Source organism: Lissotriton helveticus, chromosome 9 (genome assembly GCF_964261635.1).
Source record: "Lissotriton helveticus chromosome 9, aLisHel1.1, whole genome shotgun sequence".
NCBI classification, from domain to species: Eukaryota; Metazoa; Chordata; class Amphibia; order Caudata; family Salamandridae; genus Lissotriton; species Lissotriton helveticus.
Window position 1 is genome coordinate 1,161,712,991 of NC_136070.1, and position 25,593 is coordinate 1,161,738,583.

At 41.1% G+C, this 25,593-nt stretch overlaps 1 protein-coding gene across 2 annotated transcripts in view; it reads left to right on the forward strand.

Annotated features, from left to right (window-relative positions):
- PHF2 (PHD finger protein 2) overlaps positions 1-25,593 on the forward strand; it is a 506,159-nt gene that overhangs the window by 242,832 nt on the left and 237,734 nt on the right. For both annotated transcript variants that reach the window (XM_078661615.1, XM_078661616.1), the window contains exon 2: positions 21,207-21,292. In XM_078661615.1, the coding sequence (XP_078517741.1) occupies positions 21,207-21,292 (86 nt within the window). The remainder of the gene's footprint in view (positions 1-21,206; positions 21,293-25,593) is intronic.

Below are 25,593 nucleotides of genomic sequence, written 5' to 3' on the forward strand. Positions count from 1 at the left end.
AATAAGGGTTAATGCTAGATTATTCTTAATTATCATGAAAATATAATTAGAAAACGCTTCATTATATGTGATCAAGTACTGTCAGTAATCTTAGTGCGGAGACTGAATCACATCCAGGCACATCAATTGACACTTGTAAAAACTTTTTATAGCTTTTGGTAGGAGTGCAGTTTTGAAATAATTGTGTCAAAGTCCAAAATACTTGTATTACTTGTATTTGGCTCATCTCACCACCTAGTGGGTAAAAGGTGGTGCAACATGTAGACTGATTTTCTTTATCTATGTTTTAGGATGTTTGTTATCCAAAAGCATAAAAACCAAGTGAGAGTTGATACTTAGACTCGAGCCTCTACAACCTACAGAGCTGAGTAGGGAGTGGGGTGAAAACAAAGCCATTGGTGCCAGAGGAATGTAGTCCCCTTACTCATGAAACAGCTGGAGAAGGGAATACAAAATATGAGTGAATTATTAGGTGAGATAGAACAAAGCATCACTAGCAGCAATTGCTGACTGCATATGTTTGATAGAAGGAGATTTGCCATGTGGCTTGATGTACATGACCTTAAACTGCCTTCGGCCTATTAGCAGATGCATTTTGGACTATGTGAATTACTACTCCTACAGTAATCTTTTTCAGACTCTTCCCTAGCTCTGTGAATTGGTACTAAAACATCTAAAATAGGAATAACATAGAAATGTTTAGAGAACACTCATGCACAAGTAGCACAAACAGAAAGGAGTGTGCCTCCTTTGCACTTCTGTTAGTGGGAAGTTTCACGTTTCACGACAATTCACAAAGGCTTGTAAGAGTACATCCAAAAGTATTCCTGAAGTAAATCTTCCTACAACTTTTCACTGTTTTTGTGCCTGTTGTATTTTAGGTGGCGGGAATTGTTCTTCCAGCAGTGAGAGGTTTCTCGCTGTTGCATTTTTACTTATTCGTATTTCTCGTGTTAGTGGTTTGTTTTCATCTGTCATGATGGATGAGTTAAATGTTATATTCCAAATAAACGTCTACTACAATACATGATAAATGATTATAAATGTAGAGGTCGCTGGCGGCCATACCCAACATCGTGTGTTAGGTAGAGCTGATTTATTAGCCTACACTATACACAGGAAACATGGTGTCAAGACACTTTTGTTTTGCTTTTCATGTTTCAAAAGGAAATAGCTCAGTCACATTTATTTAACTAACAGATGAATGGAAAGTTGTACAGGAAATGCATTTAAGCAGTGTCCCTTAGCAAAACGGAAGTACCATATTAACACTTTTTTTTAAACTAAGGACAACTGTCTGGGATGTTGGGCAATATGTTTTTTAAGCCAGTATGAAAAGCTGCCGTCTACTCACTTTTTTAATTATTAGGTATGCATTTTGAAAATCAAAAGCTCGAAATTTTGAATTCTTCTTACTTTCTGGGGATTCACAACATCTCGAAGAGTATACCAGGAGCTCTAAGCAGATCAGGGATCTTCAGGTGTGAACCCCCACCCCACCTATTTGCCCTCCCTCTCACACTGTGGGGCCTATTAGGATGGTGGGCGGACCTGAGTCCACCGGCCATCCTCGTGGTGTTGGGATCGCCCGCAGACATGCGATGGTCCTGCACCGTGAATTAGGACGCGACCGCCACCCTGGTGGCCGCATTCCCCTGCACCACGTGGCAGGCACCACGCAGTGCCTGCCACTTAGTGCAGGGAACTGCAGTGGGGTACCATCGGTATCCCCCAAGTGCACCGCCCACCCCCCCGGGGCCTTCAACGGGCCCCCTAAGCCAAACACCTCCAGCCTCTCCATGTCAGCATCACCGCCATGGAAAGGCCTTTCACCACACACATTCTAATATGCCTGGCGCTGCCTGCTAGGCACCGCCACCATAATAGTGGCCCACATCAATAGACGCCACCGCCGCTGAAGACAGAGTGTCGACTAAACCTAAACAAGAACTATTAAAATCTAGAGAAAAGCCTGCAGACATGGACACTCGTGCCATTTTTGTATCTAAATTTTCTACGCAATCCACTAAAATCAAACAGTCTATTCGCAAGCACTGGCCAATGCTACAATTAGAAACAGATTTCAACAAAATATTTGACAAACCTCCAATCTTTGCATACCAACGTTCCAAAAACATTGCATCCATATTGAAACAACCCTCCACAACGGGGCACATCTCCTTTAAAGGCACAATACCTTGTCATAATTGCGGTCACTGTAGTAGCATTATTCCAGGTAATTGTCTATCTCACCCTGTTCAAGGAAGGCCCATACATCTTCGAGTAAATGCCACCTGCGATTCCATGAACGTTGTATATATGCTAAGATGTCCTTGTGGCCTCCCATATGTGGGCAAAACTGAGCGCAAAATTAAAACAAGATTAACTGAACATCGCAGTAACATACGTACGAAAAACTTGAAGTCTTGTGTAGCGGCTCATTTAATCCAACACAGCCACAACCCCAGTCAAATTCGTTTCCTCATTCTAGAAGTGGTGGACAAATACCCTCACATTGACAATAATAAAAATCTGCTTCGTCGAGAATAGTATTGGATACACCGCCTTCACGCCATGCATCCGAAAGGATTAAATGACAGACTGGAATATAGTTGTCACTTATAGATGACTGCATTAGCCTTATACCAGCAATGTACTGCATAAATGTTTGATCTCTCTTAAGCTCATTTTCTTCCTATTAATTCACCTCCCTCACCTTCTCATTTCACCCCATTTTCATCTCGTGTATTGTTGAACACTTTCCTATTTCCACTGTCTGTACTTTCATTCCATCAACCTTTACTTCTATGCTTTACCCTCTTGCCACTTTATTTCTGTACCTGTACAGCACGTCAATAGTTTTTTTTTGTATACTGATGTTGATATTTTGTGAACATTTCCTTGTACACATTTCCGGTTTATCAAAAAATAAATTCCACTTAGGTCGTTACATTCTTATTTATTCTTATTGTTATTTTTACTTTTCTCACGATATGTTCCTTCACTCTTTGTTCTTTTCTGTTTTTCGCGCTGTCCGCTTTCTATTACCACACCAGTTTCTCTTTCATATCTTGGAGCATGTGCGCATGCTCGGCGTCTTCCGGGTCTTCGTTTACTCGAACCCGAGTTTACCGTCGGAACCCTGTCGAATACACCCCTAGCGCCCATGATCGGTAAGCGAGCACTTCACAGAATTCTTTCTTAACCTTGCTCAGCATTCACTCGTACTGCATGCCTGTTCAGTATCACAATTCTATCGCGATGCACGGCATTATGCACCCGGTTCCTGCACATTATCAACACAGTCCCCCACCCCGGACCACCGTCAGTTAGACGCTCACTACCACTTATAATAATAATCTAGGCACGCTTTCACCCGTATATGTTAGATCTAGGTTCCTTTCCGTCATAACATGTTGCTCCGCATTTTCATATCACGTCCAACACATGCATGTTTCCTAACTACCTGCCACTCGTCGTTATCTATTATTCTGCCATTCCCACCGCGAATAGTTCCTCTGATATTAATCCCACAGACCTCACCCTGCATGTATTTGCACTACAGTCTCCTGCATTTTTAGCGCCCTACATATTCTTTTTCTTTACTACACAGATTCCCCCTGAAGAAGTGCACCTTTGCACGAAATGCATCGGGGATCATTTAACCATTGGAGTTTAATTACCATTATGACTTCTTGATCTATGTCCGATATACTACAGTATCATATGATGGAATATGATCGAAATGCTGAACTTTATCATTACTATGGATAATATTCAATTCAAGTAAATTAAAAAGTACTATGACTACAATTACTTATGGAATGTTTATAATTTGAATCACGCACTTCGTGCTCTTCAGAGTGCCCAGGAACTGTCCTTACTCGCTGTAAGGCTTGTTTCATTTCCACATCAATAGACGCCACCGCCGACTCGGCGATGGCGATAGTTACACCAGCGTAATGGGCGTAAGATAATATGCTGAACAGTACGCTTTTCTTTTCCTACAGGGATGGGAATTTTCTTTATAGTTAAACTGCTCCCCTTAAATGTGAATTTTGGATTCTTTCCTTTTATGTCCCAACCTCCAAACAAAATTCAGCCTGTGTTTTTCAGGGGTAGTTGTTTTTCTGACAGAATGGGGTCTTATGAGCATTTTTTGTATTTTGATGAAGTATCCCCCAATAGACCTCTTTGCCCCCCTTAGCCTTCACTTTAGTAATCCATCAAACTATCAGACATTCCATAATAGTTCAATGTGCAGCTTTAAACATTAGCAGCCTGATTCGATAGCTCCGGCTCTCAGAACTTGTGAACACAGATTTCTTTTTTTGCATACCAACGATGAATTTACATGTATAAAAATATATGTAATAATGAATATTGATTTTCATTGAAGGAGTATTAACACTCCTCCTTATCCAGTTTATCAATCTTTATTATTTATTCACGATGTCTTTGGGAGGCAGGTTTGGAAGAGTTGCCAAATTCTGAAGTTTCGAAAATGTGATTAAAAACATTGTATCCATTCTCTGATTACATTTCAGAATTGAGGATACAATGTTTACTGGGCTTTACATTTTTTTCTTTTTACACCACACTTGTTAACTATATGTGTTCAATCTGTAATGCAGGACAAAACAGTGTTGAGGCCATTATTCTGCTCAAAAATCTAATCTTTTGTTTGTAAATGCTGATTTAGAGAACATTCTACAACACTAAGGGGAAAATCCCACTGAAAAATGAAAGAACCTAACACCTTTACCTCTCATCTTCTGCACCTGTTACGAGGTTTAATACAAGGTTCTGAAGAGAGGAGATAATTGCAGTAGAATTTGGCAGCCAGACACACCTGGCCACCAAAACCCACCTTTACTTGTCTCATAGGACACTGAGCAGCACTTCCCATACTGCTCAGCTTCATCGCTTGCCTTTTCATTTATAAGAGGTGGATGAAGCCTACTTTTATTGTTGTAAGGGAGAAGGTGGAGAGCGTGGAGTGTGAAGATTTCATGGAAGGAAACAAGTGAAATAATTTTCATGGATTGTCCACCTGAGCTCAAAGCAGGTATATCCATTGTAATCAGAGGCTGTCGTAGATTTCTTGTATTCCTTCTGAGATGATCCTGAATCCCATTAAGGTTGGATATCTACACCAAATAAAAGCCAATCCTAAAGGAGTAGATGTCTAGGTGTTTGTGTATCGGTTCCCTTATGGTTAAGGATTCTTATGAAAAACACCACTCAAGCACATCTTCTGATGACAATGAAAATCATGAGGACGCAATGATTGTATGTTGTCTCGTTAGGATTCGTTCACTTGGGCAGAGACCATAGCGACAAGAGAGTCACACACAGGAGAAGATTGGGAATGATCATACTACCCCCTATGTTTATGCTATGCTTTTGTAACTCATGTAACTATGCTCCAGCAACTGAAGTAACTTTGTTACTAAGTTCTGAAACTATGTTCTTCCTTGTGTAAAGCGCTCTGATACCTTCGGGTCTAGCCAGCGATATATAAAACGTTTCAAATAAATAAATAAATGGAAGGTGGGTGGTCTTCAAGGATCTTAATGAAGGTTTCGTACTGTGATGATAAACCAATATCTGAGATAGCTCCCAGGTCCTCAGGTTGATGATACAAACATTGACAAAGACAAGAGTTTTGACTTTCTTTTATTGAAATGAATTTGGTGCTGTTAGTTGTACCTTTCTTTGGCCCATAGACACTTTGGAGTCAGGGTCATTTATGGCCTTAACTCTCAACCTATAATGATTAGGTGCATCCACTGCTAATGAAATGCAGCCTAGACTACAACAAAATGCATTTTCCATAAAGAGTAGTGAAGTGTTTTTATAATTTTGGGTCAAAGAAGGTCGGACCCTAAATGAGGTCACTTGAGAGCTATGATTGCAGGGTGAGAAAATAATGCCTCAATCCCCTCAACCCTCCGCACCTCCCACCGCTCCAAGAAAAGCTATCCTCCACAGGCTCATGGTGGAAAAGCAGGTGCTCGTGCCATGCTCCAGTGATCTCCGCTCACATCACTGCTTGCTTTAAGTTTAAAGGTGACCTGCGGGCGGAGGGGTACACAACGAGTGCACAGAAGGGCTCAGGCATGGGAACAGCTGCCGGAATGGCAAGATGATGAAGAGTAATGAGATGCAAGAACAGGTGAGGTGAATGAGATGGAAAGGAGATTAAAAAAAGGGAAGGGGAGATAATGGGAGCAAGAAGAAGAGTAAAGAGGAAATAATAAAGCAAGGGAGGGAAAGGGATATGTAGAGTAAAAGGATGAGCAAGACAAGGTAGGAGCAATGCTACAAGAGAGCAGGAGATTGTGAAGGAATTGAGTGAGACTGGGGCACAGGAGGGTATGAATGTGAAAGATAATATTAGTTCAAATCAAATGAGATGGGGAAGACAAAGGAAGAGAAATAGGGTAGGCTTTAAGAAACAAGCATTTACAATGAGATAGGTCTTGCAAGCACGAGCCTTTGAACCATTGGCACTGTAAATGGGAATGCCTTTGTAAAAAATTAAAAGGCATTGTCATTTACATTGCCAACAGTCCAATGTCCCGCAAAAGCAATACCCATCGCATTGCAGAGCGGGGTGTCCATGAATCGGGCGCCGCGCTCATTATTAAAGTCAGAAAGAAAAAAAAATGAAACTGAGCGCAGTGTCCCTCAAGCGGGCGCTGTGCTCATTATTAAAGTTTAAAAAAATAAAAATAAACAGAGCACGGTGTCCCTGAAGAGGGCGCCGCACTCAACATCAAAGTTTTAAATTCAAACTGAGCGCAGTGTCCCTAAAGCAAGCACCAAGCTTGGCATGCAACTACAAAAAAAAGCAGCCGCCATTGTCCTCATCAGTGTCAATAAACAAAATAGTGCTCACCGACTTATAATGCAGACCATGTAACAAGCCAAGTGAAAGGTCCAGTCTTTATGGGCAGTAATAAATGCAGACAAGGCGGTACCCAGCAAAGAATAACAAGCCTATTTGCGAATCCGAAGCCAGTATTTAAGACCTACAACTACACAAGATAACGACAAATATGGGCGGAGAGTGGGCCGGTGCTTCCATTGCATACTTTATTACATCATGCCTCGCAGAGCGTGCAGAGCATGCGCGCTGCTGCTAGGCTCGACCTAAAAAGCGACACAAGAAGGGTTAGAAAACAATAGAAGACAAGCAGGAATGTAAAGGGAGTGAAAAGAGAGGGTTGGATGGATAGGGTAAAGCGATGAAGCTGGAGAAAGCTCAAGATAGAACAGGGAAGACTGTGAACACAAATGAAGAAGGAATAGTTTGAGACACTTGTATCAAAGTAAAGAAGAACGGGAATCATTAAAATTGTTATATAAAGTAGGGAGTCAGAGGGAAGGACCAGGTTCACCCTCCTAAAATTAACAGTAAACAAAAAACTAATGTGTAAAACAAAAGTCAAGAACCTGGTGGCTAATACTCACAACGCTCTTTGGGGTTGGAGTTGGAATAACTGTGATATGTAAAAATAGAGAGAAAAATGATATTTCTTTCTTGAGTCCCCTCACTCACCAGGGTTTCCCCACGGTGACATGCTTCATCATTGGGGCCATCCCAGTCCTCTACGGGCAGGGGCGTGCTGTGACTTGCGAACTACGTAGGAGCACTTTGATGTGACGGACTATGTTTGGTGCATGTGGTGTTTGTGAAAGCGGAGTGGTAAGTGTCAATGTGGTTTAGAAATACCTGCCTAGTGAGCTGTAAATACTTTATTCTGGCTCCTGGGTGGTATATTAATTATTTTTAATATACCACCCAGGATGATGAAGCATGTCACCGTGGGGAAACCCTGGTGAGTGAGGGGACTCAAGAAAGAAATATCATTTTTCTCTCTATTTTTACATATCACAGTTATTCCAACTCCAACCCCAACGAGCGTAGTGAGTATTAGCAACCAGGTTCTTGACTTTTGTTTTACACATTAGTTTTTTGTTTACCAATCATTAAAATTGATAAGGAGGACAAGATTGAGACAACGAAGAGGGTACAGTTAGTGTCATCGGAGGCAAAAAAATCACTGAAAGCATCAGCAGGAAGGAAGAAGAACCTGACGTATATAAACATGAAACATACAAGAGTGGCAAGCATAGTTTCCCGTTCATTCCTATACACGCATACTCAGGTCCTTGTGATGTCTTTTCTAAAGCAGACTGAGCTGTAGTAAGATTTATGAACTATGTCCTGTGTTCAGAACCATCATGCCATATTTGGAGTGTTATCATTCTCATACATAACCCTGTTATTTTATGTAATCGATTTTCATTGGAGAACAAGAAAGATATTATTTTTCCTTTAATTGTACTAAACATGTTTGTTGTTTAGCACTAGACTGCCCACTGCAGCACACCATTTTTGCTGTGTCTCCTGTGGCATTCTGTGAGATTTACATTGTCTAAGATCCAATAATGTCGTTTCATACTGTCTCTGTAGACAGGGGATGAGCAGGGGGTGGGGGATGGGCGGAGAAACAAGTACATAAGGTAGTATGGTGGAAGAGGGGGAAGAAGAACTTGCCAGCAGTGATCTGATACTCTGGTGGTTATCCACATGCCAGCCTACAGTGTAGGGCTGTCACAAGGTGGGATCAGAGGAGGCATTCCCTATGCCTTGGCTTTTGTAGAGATTCACCCCCAGGCCCCAGCTTCAAAACTATTTATAGATTCACAAGGCAAGCCTGCCTTACTTATTATTATTAATGGCGAGGTAAACGACAAAGAAATGCCATTAGATGGCACCAGATGCTGTATAAAACAAGCCCCAAGATATTGTCTTTGAATGTTTGTCGGTAAAATATTGTTTAAAAAACGTAAAAGAAATTTCCAAAAATTGGAAGAAAGTAAGCTCATACCTTACGGCATCTTAAAACTGTATATTGAACTATCAATCTTTATAAATCCCATGATTTTTTTTTTTTATACTTTTCTCTCAGAAAACTCTAAACAGAATTCAAAAAGAAAGACGTGTCAGAATGCAAATGGCAACACTTGCCTAATGTACTTTCCATGGGATTCAACTAGTTGGTCTTCTTTATTAGCCCTAGAAGCAGAATTATGGACATCCAAGAGAAGTGTCATGCTAAGGACACTTTCTGCCTCAAATCCTGCTGAGTGAGTGCAACAGCCAGCTCTTTCTCCAGCCTTGGTGTCTCAAAACCTGTGCTTTCATGCAATATATGGAATGCTAGATATGAAACAAGAACAACCCTCAAAACCTGCTTTTTAGTCATACCCCAGCTAAAATATCCCTATTGCTGTGCTTTTCTTGACAGGCTGGGAGAGGTAGGCAGCAACACAGTGTGTGGAGGGAAGGTATGGGGGCAGGATATCATAGAGAGAGCTAGAAAACACATGCACTCTCTTAGAGTCTTGGATGAAAAAAGAAGAAAGCATTGACAAAGCAAAAGGTCTTGCCTTTGAGACCTATTGGATTTGTCAGTGGTGTTTAGCCATACTGTACAGCAGCCCTAATGCTCTGCAGCATGAGTAAATAAGAAAAACAATGTGATGATGTGAGCAGAGGCTTCATGTTGATGGCACGTGCACAATTCATGCGCAAACTATAAAATGATGCAGCAGTTTTTTATTTTTATTTACTGATACAAATGGGTGAGGGGGACATAAACAGTACGGAGGGCTGGGGTTGGAAAGAGAAGCTATGGGTGACAGAGGAGAAGAGCACAGTTGGCCAGAAGCAAAACGGAGGATGGGGGTACTAAAGCAACTTGGAGAGTGGAAGTGGAGAGATGAAGCAACTAATAAGATTGCAACTTGGAGATGGCGGTGGAAAACATACAAGTGAGAAAGCAATGTGGGAGGATATAAAAGGAAGGACAACATGAAGAGGGATGGGGAGAAGCACAAGGATGAGTGAACAGTACGGTGTGTGGGGGGGACAGGTGCACCTAAGGGACATAGTTGTACAACTAATTCACTCTTGTGGAGTGCTGAATCAAAAAGAAAACAAGTAGTGCTCGAAAAGCAAGCAGTGGAAGCATAGAAGACAGCCAATCAAAAAAGTTGGTAAAGAGGTTATGCTCCATGAGCAGGACAGCCACTATATTGACAAGCTACCTCTAGAACATGAAGCAGGCAAATAGGAGTGTCAGGAAGGCCAACCAGTGGTAAGCAGTCAGCTGACTCCAACCTGTGTATGTTCTTGGTGAGTCCTAAACAAGAGCAGTGGAAGGATCGAGTCCGCTAATGAAAAGTGTCGTAAATAGGCTATACACCAGAAAAAGGGCCAAACAAAAGAGGAAAACAAGCCATCGAATAAGAAGCTAGCACAAGAGAGCAGCAAGAAAACCAACCAATAATAAGCAGTGGGCGGGCTGTAAGCCCACTGTAAGTTCACAATAGGTCTTTCGCTGCCAGGTAGGTGAAACCTAAAAGCCAGGTGCACCTTTTCTCTGTTCCGTGGAAGACAAACTACCCCAGGGCCCGCAAAATCTTCTGACAATCCTGCAACAGAGTAATAATGTATGAAGAAGTTTATCACTTCTTGCCTCGGGCTCCATTCTTCCTGTATTCCCAGTGCAATGTTTTCTGCTGAGTGACACTAAAGTGCCACTTGGTGAAACTAAACCTAAATAGAGATCCCAGTGAGGGTATATGCGAAGAAATGGAAGGATATTTTCAGGTCATTTTTCCACTTTAATATGGTACCGAGGTGGACTTTTTCATTAGATGTTATTGCTTGTAGGTGTAATAGCCAGCGTCACATACTAAAACATTGAGGGTCAAAGAGGCTATATTGTGGCCAAACGTATGGGTGGAAAGAGTGATTGAAAAATAAACTTAGGGTGAGTTGTTAATATTAAAAAAAGTATTTAGATAAAGTGCTTTTTGGAGTGATGTAGTTAATAAAGAAAGAAGAAGTGGGCACATTGATTTTCAGGTAATGAAGCAATGGTCTGCAAACTGTTTTGAGAAGTGCAGCAGTGATGACTTGTTATGTGATACAGATGTAGTAGATTCTGTGTGGATAAGTAAGATAACACATAGATACAACCCGTGGGAAATTTCCCAGCTTTTGAAAGTAGATGAGCCTGGGCTGTCACAGCAAACAAAAGATGGAAGGTGGAAGTCATTTCCTTTAATTAAAACACTGACTTAATGTTCTTCCTTCTCGCTGAAAACGCGCAAGATTTGTTTTGTTCTGTATTGTATCAAGAATGTCATTCCTTGCAGCGAGCAGTCTGTCATAAGAAGTACGCAATTATGGGGAAATTGTTATGATTAACGGCTTGGAGAATCAAATAAATAACCGTGTTAATCACAGCGCTGGAAATATACAGTAACAAGTATTTCTTTTTTGTAAATTCGAGCGGGCTAAATTCCTGTATTTCTAAACATAGCGTCTGCTAGTGTTACAACCCTGTATTTTGCACACATAAATCCCTAATTTTCACAGGTGCAGACTGTGGACACTTAATCCGTGCAAACAACGACAGATGTGAAAACGCTGATCGCATTGTTTACATGGTTGTGTTGCGTCAGCATTTTTTCAACGTTCCACATTAGTCCTGGGCACACAAACAGTATCACAGATTACTTTGTAATATTGCTCTGATGTTTTGTATCCTAGTTTGTTATGCCCCTTCGTCATGACACTTTGCGACACAGCAATATTGCACACAAGTGTTACTTTGCATTTTATATAGCTCACGTGCGCCTATTACTTGGCCTCTTGCCGCTTTGGGATGCTGAGACTGTCTGCAGTTATGGGGTTTTCTATTGAGTTCTCTCCACAGGTGCTGGCCTAGATGAGGGAGCCTTGTGTGAATGCATGGAAAATGTAGACCTTACCAGTGTCTGGCGTTTTTCTTTTTTTTGTAATAGAAAGCCAATACATGCATCAAGGCTCTTCTTTCAGAAATGCGTAGGCATACTTTACTGTGATTGGCTTGCCCTGTGAGAGCTACTTTCCTACTGGTGACATGGTAAGTTTGTATCCAGAGTAGCAGTTTCTTTGCTAATGGATGGGATTAAGTTTGAAGAAGTACAAAAATAGAGTGGCTTTTACCCCACCCACATACCTCCCCCTAAACCTCCCCCCATCCCCCACACCCTCCCACCGACCAAAAGAGTTTGGAACTAATATTACCTTGTCTGAAATTTGGTCGGATGTTTTGATCATATTTATAAAGATTAAGATGCTGTCGGTTGAGGGCATTTTTCCACTTCCGGTGACACCAGCAGATCAAAGAAAAAAAAACGGTGAACAGCCTTTACGACGTGGCTGTTACACCGCCGTGCCGTTACAGCGCGGTCTTTTCAACGCAAGTCGTTACCACGACTTGCGCTAATTTACTATCCAACACCTTCCCTACTGTACGTAGGCTGGTGTTGGAATAGTAAATAAAAAAATTCCTAAGTCCGCACCCCCTCCAACGCAAGTCGTGGTAACGACTTGCGTTGAAAAAACCGCGTTGTAACGGCATGCGTTGTAAAAGTACGCGTCGTAATGCCGTACATCCAAAAAAAACGACTGTTTTATCCCATTTAGTGTGGAAATATATGGGTTTGGTATTCCGATGGGATGCAGGGCTGTGTTTTCCATGTGACTGGCAATGTGTCTTCCATGTGTTTTGTTAGAGAGCATGGTGTTCGTTGTGGGACACTGGGGTGCAGGAGGTGTTTGCTGACTTCTGGAATTGGTGACTTCTCTGGAGAGGAGGGTCCCTCCAGATGGGGACCAAGGATGTGACTCCTAGTCTGATGACAGCAGGACCCTACTGATGGCGGTGACAATGGGTGGTGACTGTACCTTCAGAGGACTTCACTCCTACGTGCTGCCTCATGATGGTTTTAGACCATCAAAGCCATGGTCCTAGAAGGGTAGGAGAGGCAAATCCACCTACAGAGACTGCACTAAAGACCTGTGTCAAAGCCCACACTTGGAGTTCAGCACAGGTAAGAGCCTGAAGATTGCGGTTATCTACACAGGACTGTGGGGGAGAATCCTCTGCATAGACCAGGTATGGGGTTGTGCCTCTGCGTGTGTCTAAAGGGTGGAGTGTGTTGTGTGTGGTTCTCTGCATGAGACAGGAGTGACTGGAGCCTAAGCACAGTTGCACACCAACACTGTGGTTTGTGCATATTCTGTAACTGAGTGAGCAAGGTCTAAAAACAGCCTCTCCTGAACAAATGCGATTTGTTTTGGAGATCCTACCCACAGTGACTAACATGGTCTTGTTCAGGCAGTGAAATGCTGACATATCTTAACCCCATAAACCAAAGTGGCCTTTTGCTAATTCTAATGCTTACTGTTAGAGCATCAATTTTTATGTCACCTCTCCCATGCTAATCTGCAATAGTTAACCCTCACCCAGTCACATCATTACTTCTTCAATTTAAAAACGATAACCATGACACAAGCCTTTTGGTTTGATTTATATTGTTAGTATTTTATCTGAAAGGAGTAAATAATAAGGAAAGCTTTTAATAAATGGTTTGATGGGCCGAACATCAAACACTTATCCTGTCCACTGATATTTCGCTGTTGCCGGTCCTTTCTAAAGTTCTGGAAAAACATGTAATTTGTCAACTTTCAGCCCATGTGGAACGATCAGGCTTTTCACACCCGTCCAAATCAGGGTTTAGAACTCATTTCTCTACGGAAACCGCCTTGTTGGGGGTTACGGAAAAGTTGCGCTCCTGCTTGGACAGAGGGGAAACAGCGGCGCTCATTTTACTTGATCGGAGCGCCGCATTTGACACAGTGTCACATTCTATCCTGTTAAAGTCTCTCCAGCCAGCAGGAGTTGTAGGGCTGCGCTATCCTGGCTGTCCTCCTTCCTTAGCGACCGTACATTTCAGGTTTTCTCTTCCAAATCTTCATCTACAATCAGGTCATCTGCGTACGGAGTTCCCCAGGGGTCCACGTTGAGCCCTGTGCTCTTCAACAACGATGTGAGACCCCTGGCATCAATTGTAGAGGATGCGGGTCTATCTCTCTCCTCGTACGCCGATGACACGCAAATCATCTTCTCCCTGTCCTCTACCAAGCAAGGGTCTCCTTCTTCCCTTCAAATTGGTTTACGGCGGGTGTCGGAGTGGATGAGTGCTAACTTGCTGAAATTAAATGGAGAGAAAACCGAGGTGGTTATTCTTGGCAAACACAAGCACCTTTGGGGGCCCCAACATTGGCCACTGGAAATGGGCCCTCTCCCTCAACCGGTTACCCTAGTTCGTAACCTGGGGTTTATCCTCGATAACACCCTCTCAATGCGGCAACAGGTGGTCAGCGTTGCTTCCACATGTTTTACTATTCTAAGATGGTTGCGGAAGATTATCTGGATGCTCCCTGACTCTACGAAAAGAACTGTGGTCCAGGCGCTGGTTACTTCGCGCCTGGACTACGGGAATGTTCTGTATCTTGGAGGAAATCAGGAGGTACTGAAGAAACTCCAGGTAGTCCAGAACTCCGCCGCCTGTCTTGTGTGTCAGATCCCGAAGAGATCATCCATCTCCCCTGTTTTGCGGGATTTGCACTGGCTCCACATTGAGAGCCGTATTAAATTTACGACCTTGTGTCTTATTTTTAAAATCAACCAAGGCTCTGCCCCTCACTATCTTAAGGAGATTGTCCACCCCTATGTCCCCTCGCGGTCTCTACGCTCTGCCGCTCAGGGTAACTTGGTAACACCTAGTTGTAGACTATCCAGAATGGGTGGTCGTTCCTTTGCGTTTCTCTGCCCCAGATTGTGGAATTCTCTTCCCTGGTCTATGAAGCAGGAACCATGTTATCTTAGGTTCCGGCGAGATCTTAAGACCTGGCTGTTTTCTCAGTGATGAGTTTCTTGTTATTCAGTTGCAGTAGTCTAACTACTTGCGCCGGGAAACCCTGTCCAGGGTAGCTGTGCGCAATATAAATTGAATTAATAAATAAATAAAAAATTAACCAGATTGGGCCTAAACCACACAGGCAAGCCACTTAAACCTGCTACTAAAGTAACAACACTTTGCAATACTAGAGTGAGTTCTTCACATTTGTAGTACAGTGATGTCACCATAATCTGTCTGTTTTCTTTAATTATAACTGATGTTCGAGCTAATGAGCTAGTTTTATTTTTTATTTTTAAAGACTAAAATAGCTGCATAAAGGTTAGCCATTATGTTACCTAGGTCGGTGAAGAGGGACGGCATTGGGCTTTCCCAAACTGAGGGCCCGATTCACAAAGGTAAACTGAGACGAAAGTCTAACTTTACGCCTTTCATTATTCACAAAACGCATTTACAAGTAGTAAAGTTTATATTTTGTCTCACTTAAAATTCAATTTTGGCCTTAAGTTTAACTGAGACTAAAACTGAGACAAAAGCCTAACTTTTCTACTCGTAAATGCCCTTTGTGAATACCGAAAGTCGTACAGTTAGACTTTTGGTCTCAGTTTAACTTTGTGAATATGGCCCTGAATGTTCATGTTTGGAGTGCGCGTACCATGAAGAAGGCGTGTGGATGATACTCATGAATGTTAGTAGGGTAGAGAGTGTGGATCTCATTTACTTCTCGTTTCTGAGCATTGATTCGTTTTTGCTTCTTTATGCCACAAAGTTCAAGTAGTGTATACTTCTGCCACTTATATAGAGAGTGGGATTTGTTTGCATTGATTAGACCAGGCCTACTTCTTAATTTGTTTGTGGGACAGAGTCCTTACAGATGTAAGACACTGGAGGAGTAAGACAGCCACCAGCCACACACCCACTATGCAGGTGCAGCAGCACCACAATTGGTGGACAGAACAACAACATAACCAAATGTTCCTATGACGTAAAGTTAGGGCATGTTATGTGAGGTGTATTTGCTAAGGGTCTCTCTCGTTCGCACTTGAGCTTCTTGGCGCTAAGCAGAAATCCTTTACATTGTGCTTCCTGTGAATTATGCCAGTTCACTCGAGGGCCAACGAAGAACTGTACATATCTGCTATAGTGCTTTGTGACACGAACAAAATATTAAATTAAGCATTTATGATACTACAACTGCTGCTATGATGTCTTCGGCTATTAAAATGCCTTCCTTTAGATTTAAAATGAAAGCCTATTCGTATTACAGTGCAGTGCTTGTTACCATGACTTTTATTGCAGTTTAGGACTTGTGCTTTAATTATGTGAAGGGTAATAAAATGTTTTCGATGTTGTATATTAACCACCATGTTTCCTGTGCGGTTAGGGTTTAATGTTAAAGCCTGTTACCCAGAAGGCATTTCCGTTCATAATTGTAATTATAAAAATGCTGCACTTTCATTTAACATTTTATGTGTTGTGGCCCTCATTTTAGCAAGTCAGTTGGCCAATAGTCCTATAGTAGAAAGAAGAACAAACCTATTTATATTTCAAACGTCTTGGTATAATTTTGTAATTTTATTATTGAATTATACTTTGACTTATTAGACGGTACGGTCAGAAAGGCACAGTTGTTTGCTATAGATCTTTTAAATGAAAAATAAAGATATTGAAATTAAAATGCTATATCTATTACTCATTTTGAATGTGTAAATATTGCAGGGAAGTTGGAATCATTGAATGTTTCCTTTATGCATAAAATAAACCTAAGAACAGCTTGAACAAAGCCAAACTCAATCACTACCCATTTCCTCTGCAAATGGTTCAGATAATCCAATACTACGGACCCTTAAAAATTAAAATAATTCTCGCAATGAAGCCCAAAGTTTTTGTGTAAATTCAACAACAGCTATACGCATTTCGAATTGCGATGTGAAGAGAAAGATAGATACCTAAAACAGGTTGGTTACAGTTTTTGCTGTTCAGAGATTAAGCCATTTCCAATAAGAAATGACACATCTTTTGTCCTAAAGTTATTTTACCCCAGAAACAGCAAGAGTTATTACCACCTTCTTTCTTTTGGCAATGATGGGAAAACATTGTTATCATTCCGCAAACCACATATTAAGAAGACTTCTGTTGACACTGAATAAAGTGTCACCTCTGAGGCACAAGGATTATTAATCAAGAAGTCGTTGCAGAATTTTTCTTCGACTCTCCATGTGAAGGACTTGGAAAAACAGATACAGAGCATTTATAATTTAGAAGCAAAAAGGTGTAGGATACATTTGACAAAAATTTAATGAACACATACCCAACCCCATTAATAGCTGGTCCTTTTAACATCTTCATTTCAGCCTATCTCCAGACGGCATAACTTGTTCCCAGTTAAATTGCATCTGTTTGTACACTTATCTAGTGATTAACTTGTAAAAGAAATATGTCAGTGGCTCATGTTCTTTTTTAGGAGCCTGCTGCAGGCGTTACCAAATACCAAGAGAGGCCAGTCTTGATTCCACCTCATGCCTCTTTCTTCAACCTATCGACACGTGCTGCCTCTTTATCTCAGGCTTGAAGTTGCTTTTCCATTTGTACTTTCTGCCTTTGTCGCTGTTTCTCCCCGTTCTTTTTCCTTTTTCTGACTTTCTCTCACTTGCCCTGGGCCAAAGTTTGCTGATGGAAGCAAATCCTGGCCACCATCAATGAGTGCTGGTGACCTCCACCTGCAACCATTGACACAAATTAAGTGCTGCATTTATCTCATGTGGATATTCTGGACTTTTTGTCTGACTTTGACACTACAGGATTTTAACAGCTCTGGTTTGCTGCTTACAACGTTTTCGAATTGTAATCAATTGTACTTGATAAATATAGTACGTCGGTGCCCCAGATCACTGAAGTGAGCCTTCAGAACCTTTGTTTTGTCAGTGGCACAACTGAAAACTGATTTCTTGAGCATGCCATTGCATTGTTAAATGTCGACTACTGCCTTTACTTGATTGACATGTGGGGTAGATTAAGAATACCTTTCTAATTGAATTGAATGTCAGTTGTTTCTGAATTCAAGGCGGTTAATTGTTCTTTTCCCGTGTTTGTTTTCCTTACAAAAACATATTGAACCATAATTAGTTAAAGTATAATGTATTTAGTTTTTTTTCCAGTAACTTTGGCTCCGTATGATGAATCTTCACAAAATAATCAAAACTAGAATGCACCCGTGTTCAGCAGTTTGGAAGGGATTGGGGCAATTTGTCAGCAGGTTCCGAGAAAAAGGTTGGGCCTCAAAACGTGTTTTCCCCATGCAATCTTTCATAGTGATTTTAGACATAACTGCAGCCCAAAATGCAGGACGTAATTATTTCAAATTTGGTAGAAAGCTACATCTTCTTCCAGAAAGAGTGCTTTTTTGTATATTTGCGTGAGAAGGAGAGAGCAAAAGCGCCCTATTAACATAGATATGTAACCATCCTGCTCTCTCCTTAGAGCTGGCACACAATCAGACTGCTGAGTGTCACGCATCATAGTGCAAAGGTGTCTGCATGAGTATAGCATAAGTTTTGTACTGAAAGGGCACCCTCCCGGAACAAATTACTATAGTTAGACTATCTTTAAAACTATTTCCACTCCAGATGTGGACTGTACTGTGCAGTGCACATGCAAAGTGGGAAAAGCTAGAAGAAAGTTTACTACACCAAGTCACATGTTGGTAAACTTTCAGCGATTTGAGATTGCAGTTGTGTTCTAAATCCATTGATGCAAAACACTGTGGCTCACAAAAAGGAGACATCTCTTTCATGTCTCCCTCCTATGTGCAGGTCATTACAGGTCGCAACAGCCATACCTTGGTAAGGCTTTTCCAACTCCAAATTGACCTTTGTACACTGCCAAAAGTGATTTTTCGGTCACAAAGTCTGTGATTATGCAAATGGCAGGGCTTTTGACTTCAAAATCACTTAGGGCCAACATGGTAGGTTTCAAGTCCAATAGCAGTATTTGGATGATGGCGGTTGGAGTTGAAACCTGCGGGGAAATTCGACTGGATCAGTCGAAAAGGCAGCATAATCCTTTATGGACGGCGTTTCGGCCGTCGGGATTATTATGTTGGTGTCCGACAGCCATTCCATGTCGGCCTTTCCGACATGGAATGGCTGCCAGAAAGTGACATTGGGGGCCCCTCAACATCCCTGCACCGTGAGTGAAGTGCCTGCCACAGAGTACAGGGATGTTTACAAACTTCCATTTTTCAATGGGAGCTTGTGCTGCAGTCGTTTTCATCCTTCCGCACAGCTCCTATTGAATGGAAGTTTTCGACCGCACTATGTAGGGAGAGGATGTGGCCTTACGGCTAGAGCAGTCAACTTCGAAGCTGGGGAACTGGATTCGAGTCTCGGCAATGACGCTCAACATCCTGTAATTCTGGGCAAATCACTTAATCTCCCCGTGCCTAACAAAAATGAATGTGTCCATCTGTATTGAAACTGGTGCCCATGTAAAGCGCTCTGATACCCAATTTCTCGGGTCTAGTTCGCACTATATAAAACTCTACAAATGAAAAATAACAAATAATTGGGATTGCGAAACCGCCGACCTATGGTCGGGCGGATCCTTTCCCCCCCGACATCGTAATCAGGGCTTTTGTACTTTGTTGCAGTGAACTGCTGTTGCACTACCACATCCTTGATTGCTTGTATAATTGCTAGAAACTAATTTGAGACTCTACTTTTTGTATTTTTAATTGTATTACTAAAACAGCATAATAGGTTTTAGTGGTCCCAATCCTACTATTTACAGTACAAATGTGTTTGTTTTGAAGTTTTGCTGTTTGAGTCATGAGGCATGTGTGTATGCCATGATCCAGTACAGTGAAATACCTATATCACTGAATCTGCCTTCACATTTATCAGACAGAGAAAATCAGTCAGTGTTACTCTTCCGGTGCAGGGAGTTCAATTTTTGGCTTTGTAAGAAATGACACTGAAGTGAAAGCTCCCGATTTTTTCATGCCAGGCTGTCATATTCTCCTTTGGGACTTTTATCTGAGGTCCCAAGCCTTTCTCTCAAAAGACCTTGAACTGGGAGTTACATTAGTGTCTATCTCCATACATTAGATGTAAGCTCTTGAAGGAAAACTGTTAAGGTTTGGGTAATTGCTCACGTCCACGTGGGCCAAATCCAGGCATGGTTTGAGGATTTTCCCAATAAATATTTTTTTAATCAATTTGAAAGAGGGGTAATTGCATAATTATTGGCGTTTCTGCAAACTGAATTTGTTGTGCCCCTCCAGAAGTCAGTGGTTACCTAAACTGATGTTACCATTGAGGACCATGAACATGTTCCAATCTATTATGGTGACCAGAGATTTCGAGCTAATGATCTAGAGAGGCACCAAAACAAAAGTATTCAGTTTCAGTTTAGGCAGGTTACATTCTTGCACAGGGAAGACAATGTCCATGTCTATTATCCCATAAGACATAAGAAATAAAATATGATTATAAAATGAGTATGCAATATATCGTCAACTGATGGCAACTGGTTCTAAAATGTTCATTCACATATGATCTGCCTTAATCCTGGATTGTAACATTCAATGCAAATTATGTCACGTGAGGTGGTTGCTTTTCTCACTGACTAAGAGGAAGTGTCCTAAGAAGTGTTTGTATCAATCAACCATTATCTTAAAGAGTGTGACAGTTTATTCTAAGGATTTGAGCAAAATGAAGGGATTAAGATGAAATTCACTCAAACAATACCTTTCAAAACATGTCAGGTTTGGAAGATACTTAATATGCTCAATATAGCCCCATATCAATTTTACCATTTCGCTTTGTTTTCATAGTAGTAAGCAGCATCGACTCTATCAACATTTTAAGAATTGAATTGTGAAAGGATATCTAAATGCATACTGATTTTGTGTTTAAGAGTAGGTAAAGCTGTCTCATGCTTCACAGATTCATTTCCCCAGCTTTAGCCATTGGTACTGCCTTTTATTATGTTATCCGGCAAAGCCCCATTATCGAAAGTAATACAGACAATGCAGTATTGTTCTAACCTTTTAGTAACACAAGCATTTGCTGATAGAATTACTCTTTATGGATGTGGTGGTAGAGGAAGTGGTGTGATAATAAACCGGGATAAGATTACTGTGACATGAAACCTTTAACAACAGATATCTGATTTCAGGGTGGTGCAGACCTTGGCCTCTCACCTGTAATTTTCCAAGGTGCTATCAGAGTAACTTGATAAGTGAATGTACAGCGACATCTTTGCCACAGCGCGCACTGTAATTTACAATCTAATAATTGTAACCCTTTTTTTTTTTGACTGCCTGTGGAATTGATGTGCTGACCAGCCTGTTTTTTTTCAAATTACAGCTGTGTTGGCGTGGAGGAAGATGAGGCTCCAGACATTGACATCTATCACTGTCCAATTTGTGAGAAAACCCATGGAAAATCAACATGTAAGTACAGATGTTGCAGAGTTTCTCAATTTCATAACCTGTAAGCTTGGCACGTTGAGCGAGGGAACAATACATTTATTTCACAAAGCAAACATTACTGTGTAAGTCTGTTACTACACCCTGCGCCGGAGGTACCATTGGTCATTTGATATGAAAGAAAAATTGTTCTGGCATCCATTTCAGCCTGAAAATGTGACATTTATTTGATATTCTTTTCCCTTGGCTATTTTATTTTTTCCCCAATCAGTTTACATACCTGCAAACAAATCAGCGCTTATGTTACTGCATTTGCTCTCTAATGTATGGTGTTTGCAGTGGAGCTGCTTCTCATGATGAATCAATAAATGTCAAATCTCCAGATGGACTATTTTTCATGATATAAAAAGTTAATTTTCATGAGGTGAGTTTACATACAAATATATTTTGTGGACACTACGTATAAGTTTGGTGGTCGACTACGTACACGTTTGGTGGTCATTCTATAAAACCTGACTACCTTTTCAAATTTGGCGAGTTGACAAGCCAACCTCTACGATCTATACAAATATAGTTTTTCTACAATCACACCTTTTCTTTGCATATTATTAATTAATTATTATTTGGCGTTCTGTGTGATACCCAAAAACCCTAAGGAGCAATTCATAGGATTCTTTTTTTTCATAGCAAACATTCACTTAATAAGAATCCACATTCACTAGACTAGACCAAACCAATCCACAACACCCAAAGAACATGCCTTTGAGACCTATTGGCTTTGTCAATGGTGTTTAGCCATGCTAACATCTGTGATGCTGTGCAGCGTGACTTACTAAGAAAAAAAGGCAATGCCATGGCTGACTGCGTCATTTTGAAGGTGTATCCACCACTCATGCATAGACTTGAGATCTGTACACATCACTCATGCACAAGGTTCTTGGTTGGGGAAGTGATTGGGGAAGCAACATGGGTGTGTGGAGGAGAAGTAACATATTTCAGTGAAGGAGGATGCCAGTGAAGGTGAAGCCACACGGGGGCCAGAAATAAGTCAGATTGAAGATTGGCACTCACAATGGGCAATATTAAAGATTATTTGTCAGCCCTTATGGCCATTCTATATTTACCGGACCGGCCAGCCTTGTTTAAATCCCCTGTTGTGATGAGCTTTATTAAAGGTTTGAAGCATAGTGGGACCTTAACTTGGTCTTGGCCTTTCTCATGCACATCATTTGAGCCAATGCATAATTACTCACTGTGTCTCCTGACATTGAAGACGGTCTTCCTCATTGCAATTATATCAGCTCTTAGTCATAGTCAAATCACTTTATTCGATTAATTAAAATCATAAAAGTACACATATAAATCACATTCAATAAATACAATATAAAACAGTGAGATAAACATAGAGAGTCCTTATGTGATTGTTTAACAAATTTCATGTATATACAAGTGCGGAAAAGTACAAAATTCATGGTTCGCTTACGCTCAGGCCTCTTAGTTTCTTAAATCTTATGGCTGCTACAAGATAACTAGCAATATTAAAAATATTCCATGTATTGTTTACCAATTGCAAATACATTAAAGCAGTTTTAACCTGATGGAACCCCAAACCTCTTAAAAGTGGGATAATAAATTAATATAATTATATCAGCTCATCTTATGAGTGAATTTCAGGCATTCTCAATGCAACCGCCATATACCACAGTTTTCCCAGATGAGCTGATGCGGAGAAATCAGTGACACTCTTACCAAAAGCAGTGACTCCCTTTCACGTTGAGCAATCAGTCACTCTGTCGGCATTCTTCGATCTCCTACACTGCTTGAAAGAGGAGAAAACGCTCCATCAGCAGGACCCACAAGGGCTTTAAGGTTTTAGATTCATAGTACCGGGGAGCACTGTGTGGACCACCATCTTTTTGTGGAGTTCTTAGGTTCAAAGAAAGGGAAGCCTGTACAGACAAGGACACTGTTGAGGTGGATTATACTCTGCATTTAGATCTGTTACACACTTCACTGGCCAAGACACAACCCTTAGAAGGTCTGGGAGCTCATTCCACCTCGGCTAAGACTACTACCCCTGAATTGACTTGGGGAAAGCCTATAATTGACATCTGCCTGTTGCAACGTAGACATCAGCGCATTTGTTTAGGAAGCACTAAAGCCTTGAGAGCCTTGTCCAGCAGGTAGGCCATTTTCGCACTAGATCCTGCAGGACATTTTGGTCTGAGTGTGGTCCACAGATGCTCCTTCTTGAGAGGTGGCGCTTTGGTGTCTACTATAAGGTGAAAATTTCTCTTTGGAAGTATCCATCAGAAGAACAGATAACTTTCTTCAGAACTCCTCTTTCTGGTGGATACACTATCAAACTGCAGATTCCTCACTGCACTCCCACATCCTCTCTCTTTCGGTGCTCTCTTTTTCACATCTGAAAAGCTCCCAAGTTAGTATACAGCACCCTGGTACCAACATTTGCTCTTGATGAGCTTGAAGGTAAATTACTGGAAAAAATAAGAAACTGACATCGGCGCACAAGGGTGGTGCTTATATACAGCTTCTCCACTTAGAGGTGGGTGGCATGGAGCCAACTCGGAGGCACATGGCACCACCCTGGAGCCACGCTGGCCCACTGCTGAAGAAAAGATTCCTGATCCAGTCTAGCAGCTGCTGAGTAGTCTAAGGCGAGGAATCGGTTGTTAGATAGTGTATCTAGTCGAAAGAGTATTACTGAAGTTAAGTAACTTGTGCTTTTGATTATCTCTGCATCATATAGTGTGTAAAACTGTCATATACACTAATGGATAGATTTGAATGAGTGAATGAGATATTTGTATAGCGTATCTGCTACCCAAGAAATTGCCCTGCGGTTGCTTAAAATTGGTGTTGAGGGAGCGTTTATGAGCTCTAGTGAGAATTCATTCCATCATTTAGCCTCAAGGATTGCAAAACAATGACCAGCCATATGGATTAATCAGTATCATAGTGGTAGTATGTGAAGAGTGTTGGAAGATCTGAGAAAGTGGACAAGATTAACAGGGGTGATGAGGTTTGGAGATACAATGGACTTTAGTTGTAAAAGTAATTGTAAGTTAAAGTAAGTATTTTAAATTTTGTTCTGTTGGTCACTGGTAGCCAAAGAAGTTCTTTAAGATGTGAGGAAGTAAATCCATGTCGAATATTATTCAGAATTGGTCTAATTGCCAAATTCTGGATCACTTGAAGTTTATGAGTGAGATGTTTTGGAAAGTCCTAATATAGAGCATTACTGTAGTTGAGACATGACGAGGGCATGCGCCACCACTTTGCGTGTGGAAGAGAGACCTTTTCTGATATTATTAGAAGTCTCTCTTCCTGTACCCTTCGTGCTGAATAACAATACACTTCTCCATCTCCCGCGATCAGGTGACCTGATCTGTGTGTGTGTTTGTAAACGAGTTTAAAGCTGTACAATAAAATTACATAACACAGTAAGCCTATAACAAAACTAATAATAGGTTGTTGGTGGTTTGCACATGGATGCTAAATATAATACAAGCACACAACAGTGCCGAAACATTAACTTTGCTTAAATAAGCATGCAAAAATAATAATTGTCACTTCATATTTTTAGAGAACAAACCTAAACGGGGGTAAATACAGAGAATATGTAAGCATGAATGAATAAAGATGGAAATTGGTCAAAACAAAATCTCATACCACAGGAAAACCTAGGTGTATACGGCCTTGGCTTTGTATTTTATTTCATCACAACCCTTCTGATTTCCTCCTCTTGGCCAATTCCTTTCTTTCCTCCAGATTTCTTCCTTGTTATCTATTTGTTGCATTTCAGCAGTACTAACCTTTTGATACTGTTATAACACTAGCAATTCCCAATTTGTCAGTTTCTACTGTGATACTACATGACAGAATGTGCAAGCCTACGTTATAAGCATTTATCTTGTCACTGCTGCCCTGCTATTACAAGCTTAAAGAGCCAATTCGTACCATGCTGCTTCAGCCCAGTATGTATAAGCCTGAAAAGAGCCTTCTGGGTTTTGGCCCAGTTAAGTAGACCAGCTCGCAAAAATTTATTTATAAGCCTTTTTGGCTTTTTTCCTTCACCTTTGTTTTGGCACTACTTTCCAGGGTGCATCCATCTATGCCCCATGTAACCTCTTGGACAGTGTGGTTCTGGAAAGGCACATATTTTCTTTAAGAATGGAAAGGATTGTTAGTGGGGTGGTAACGGACTTATGTTCAGATATACAGGACACAGGTTTTGGTATTCTACAGTAGTTGATATTATGCCCATGTGCTTGAGCCAGTGTGGGTGGCACTGCTGGTGAATA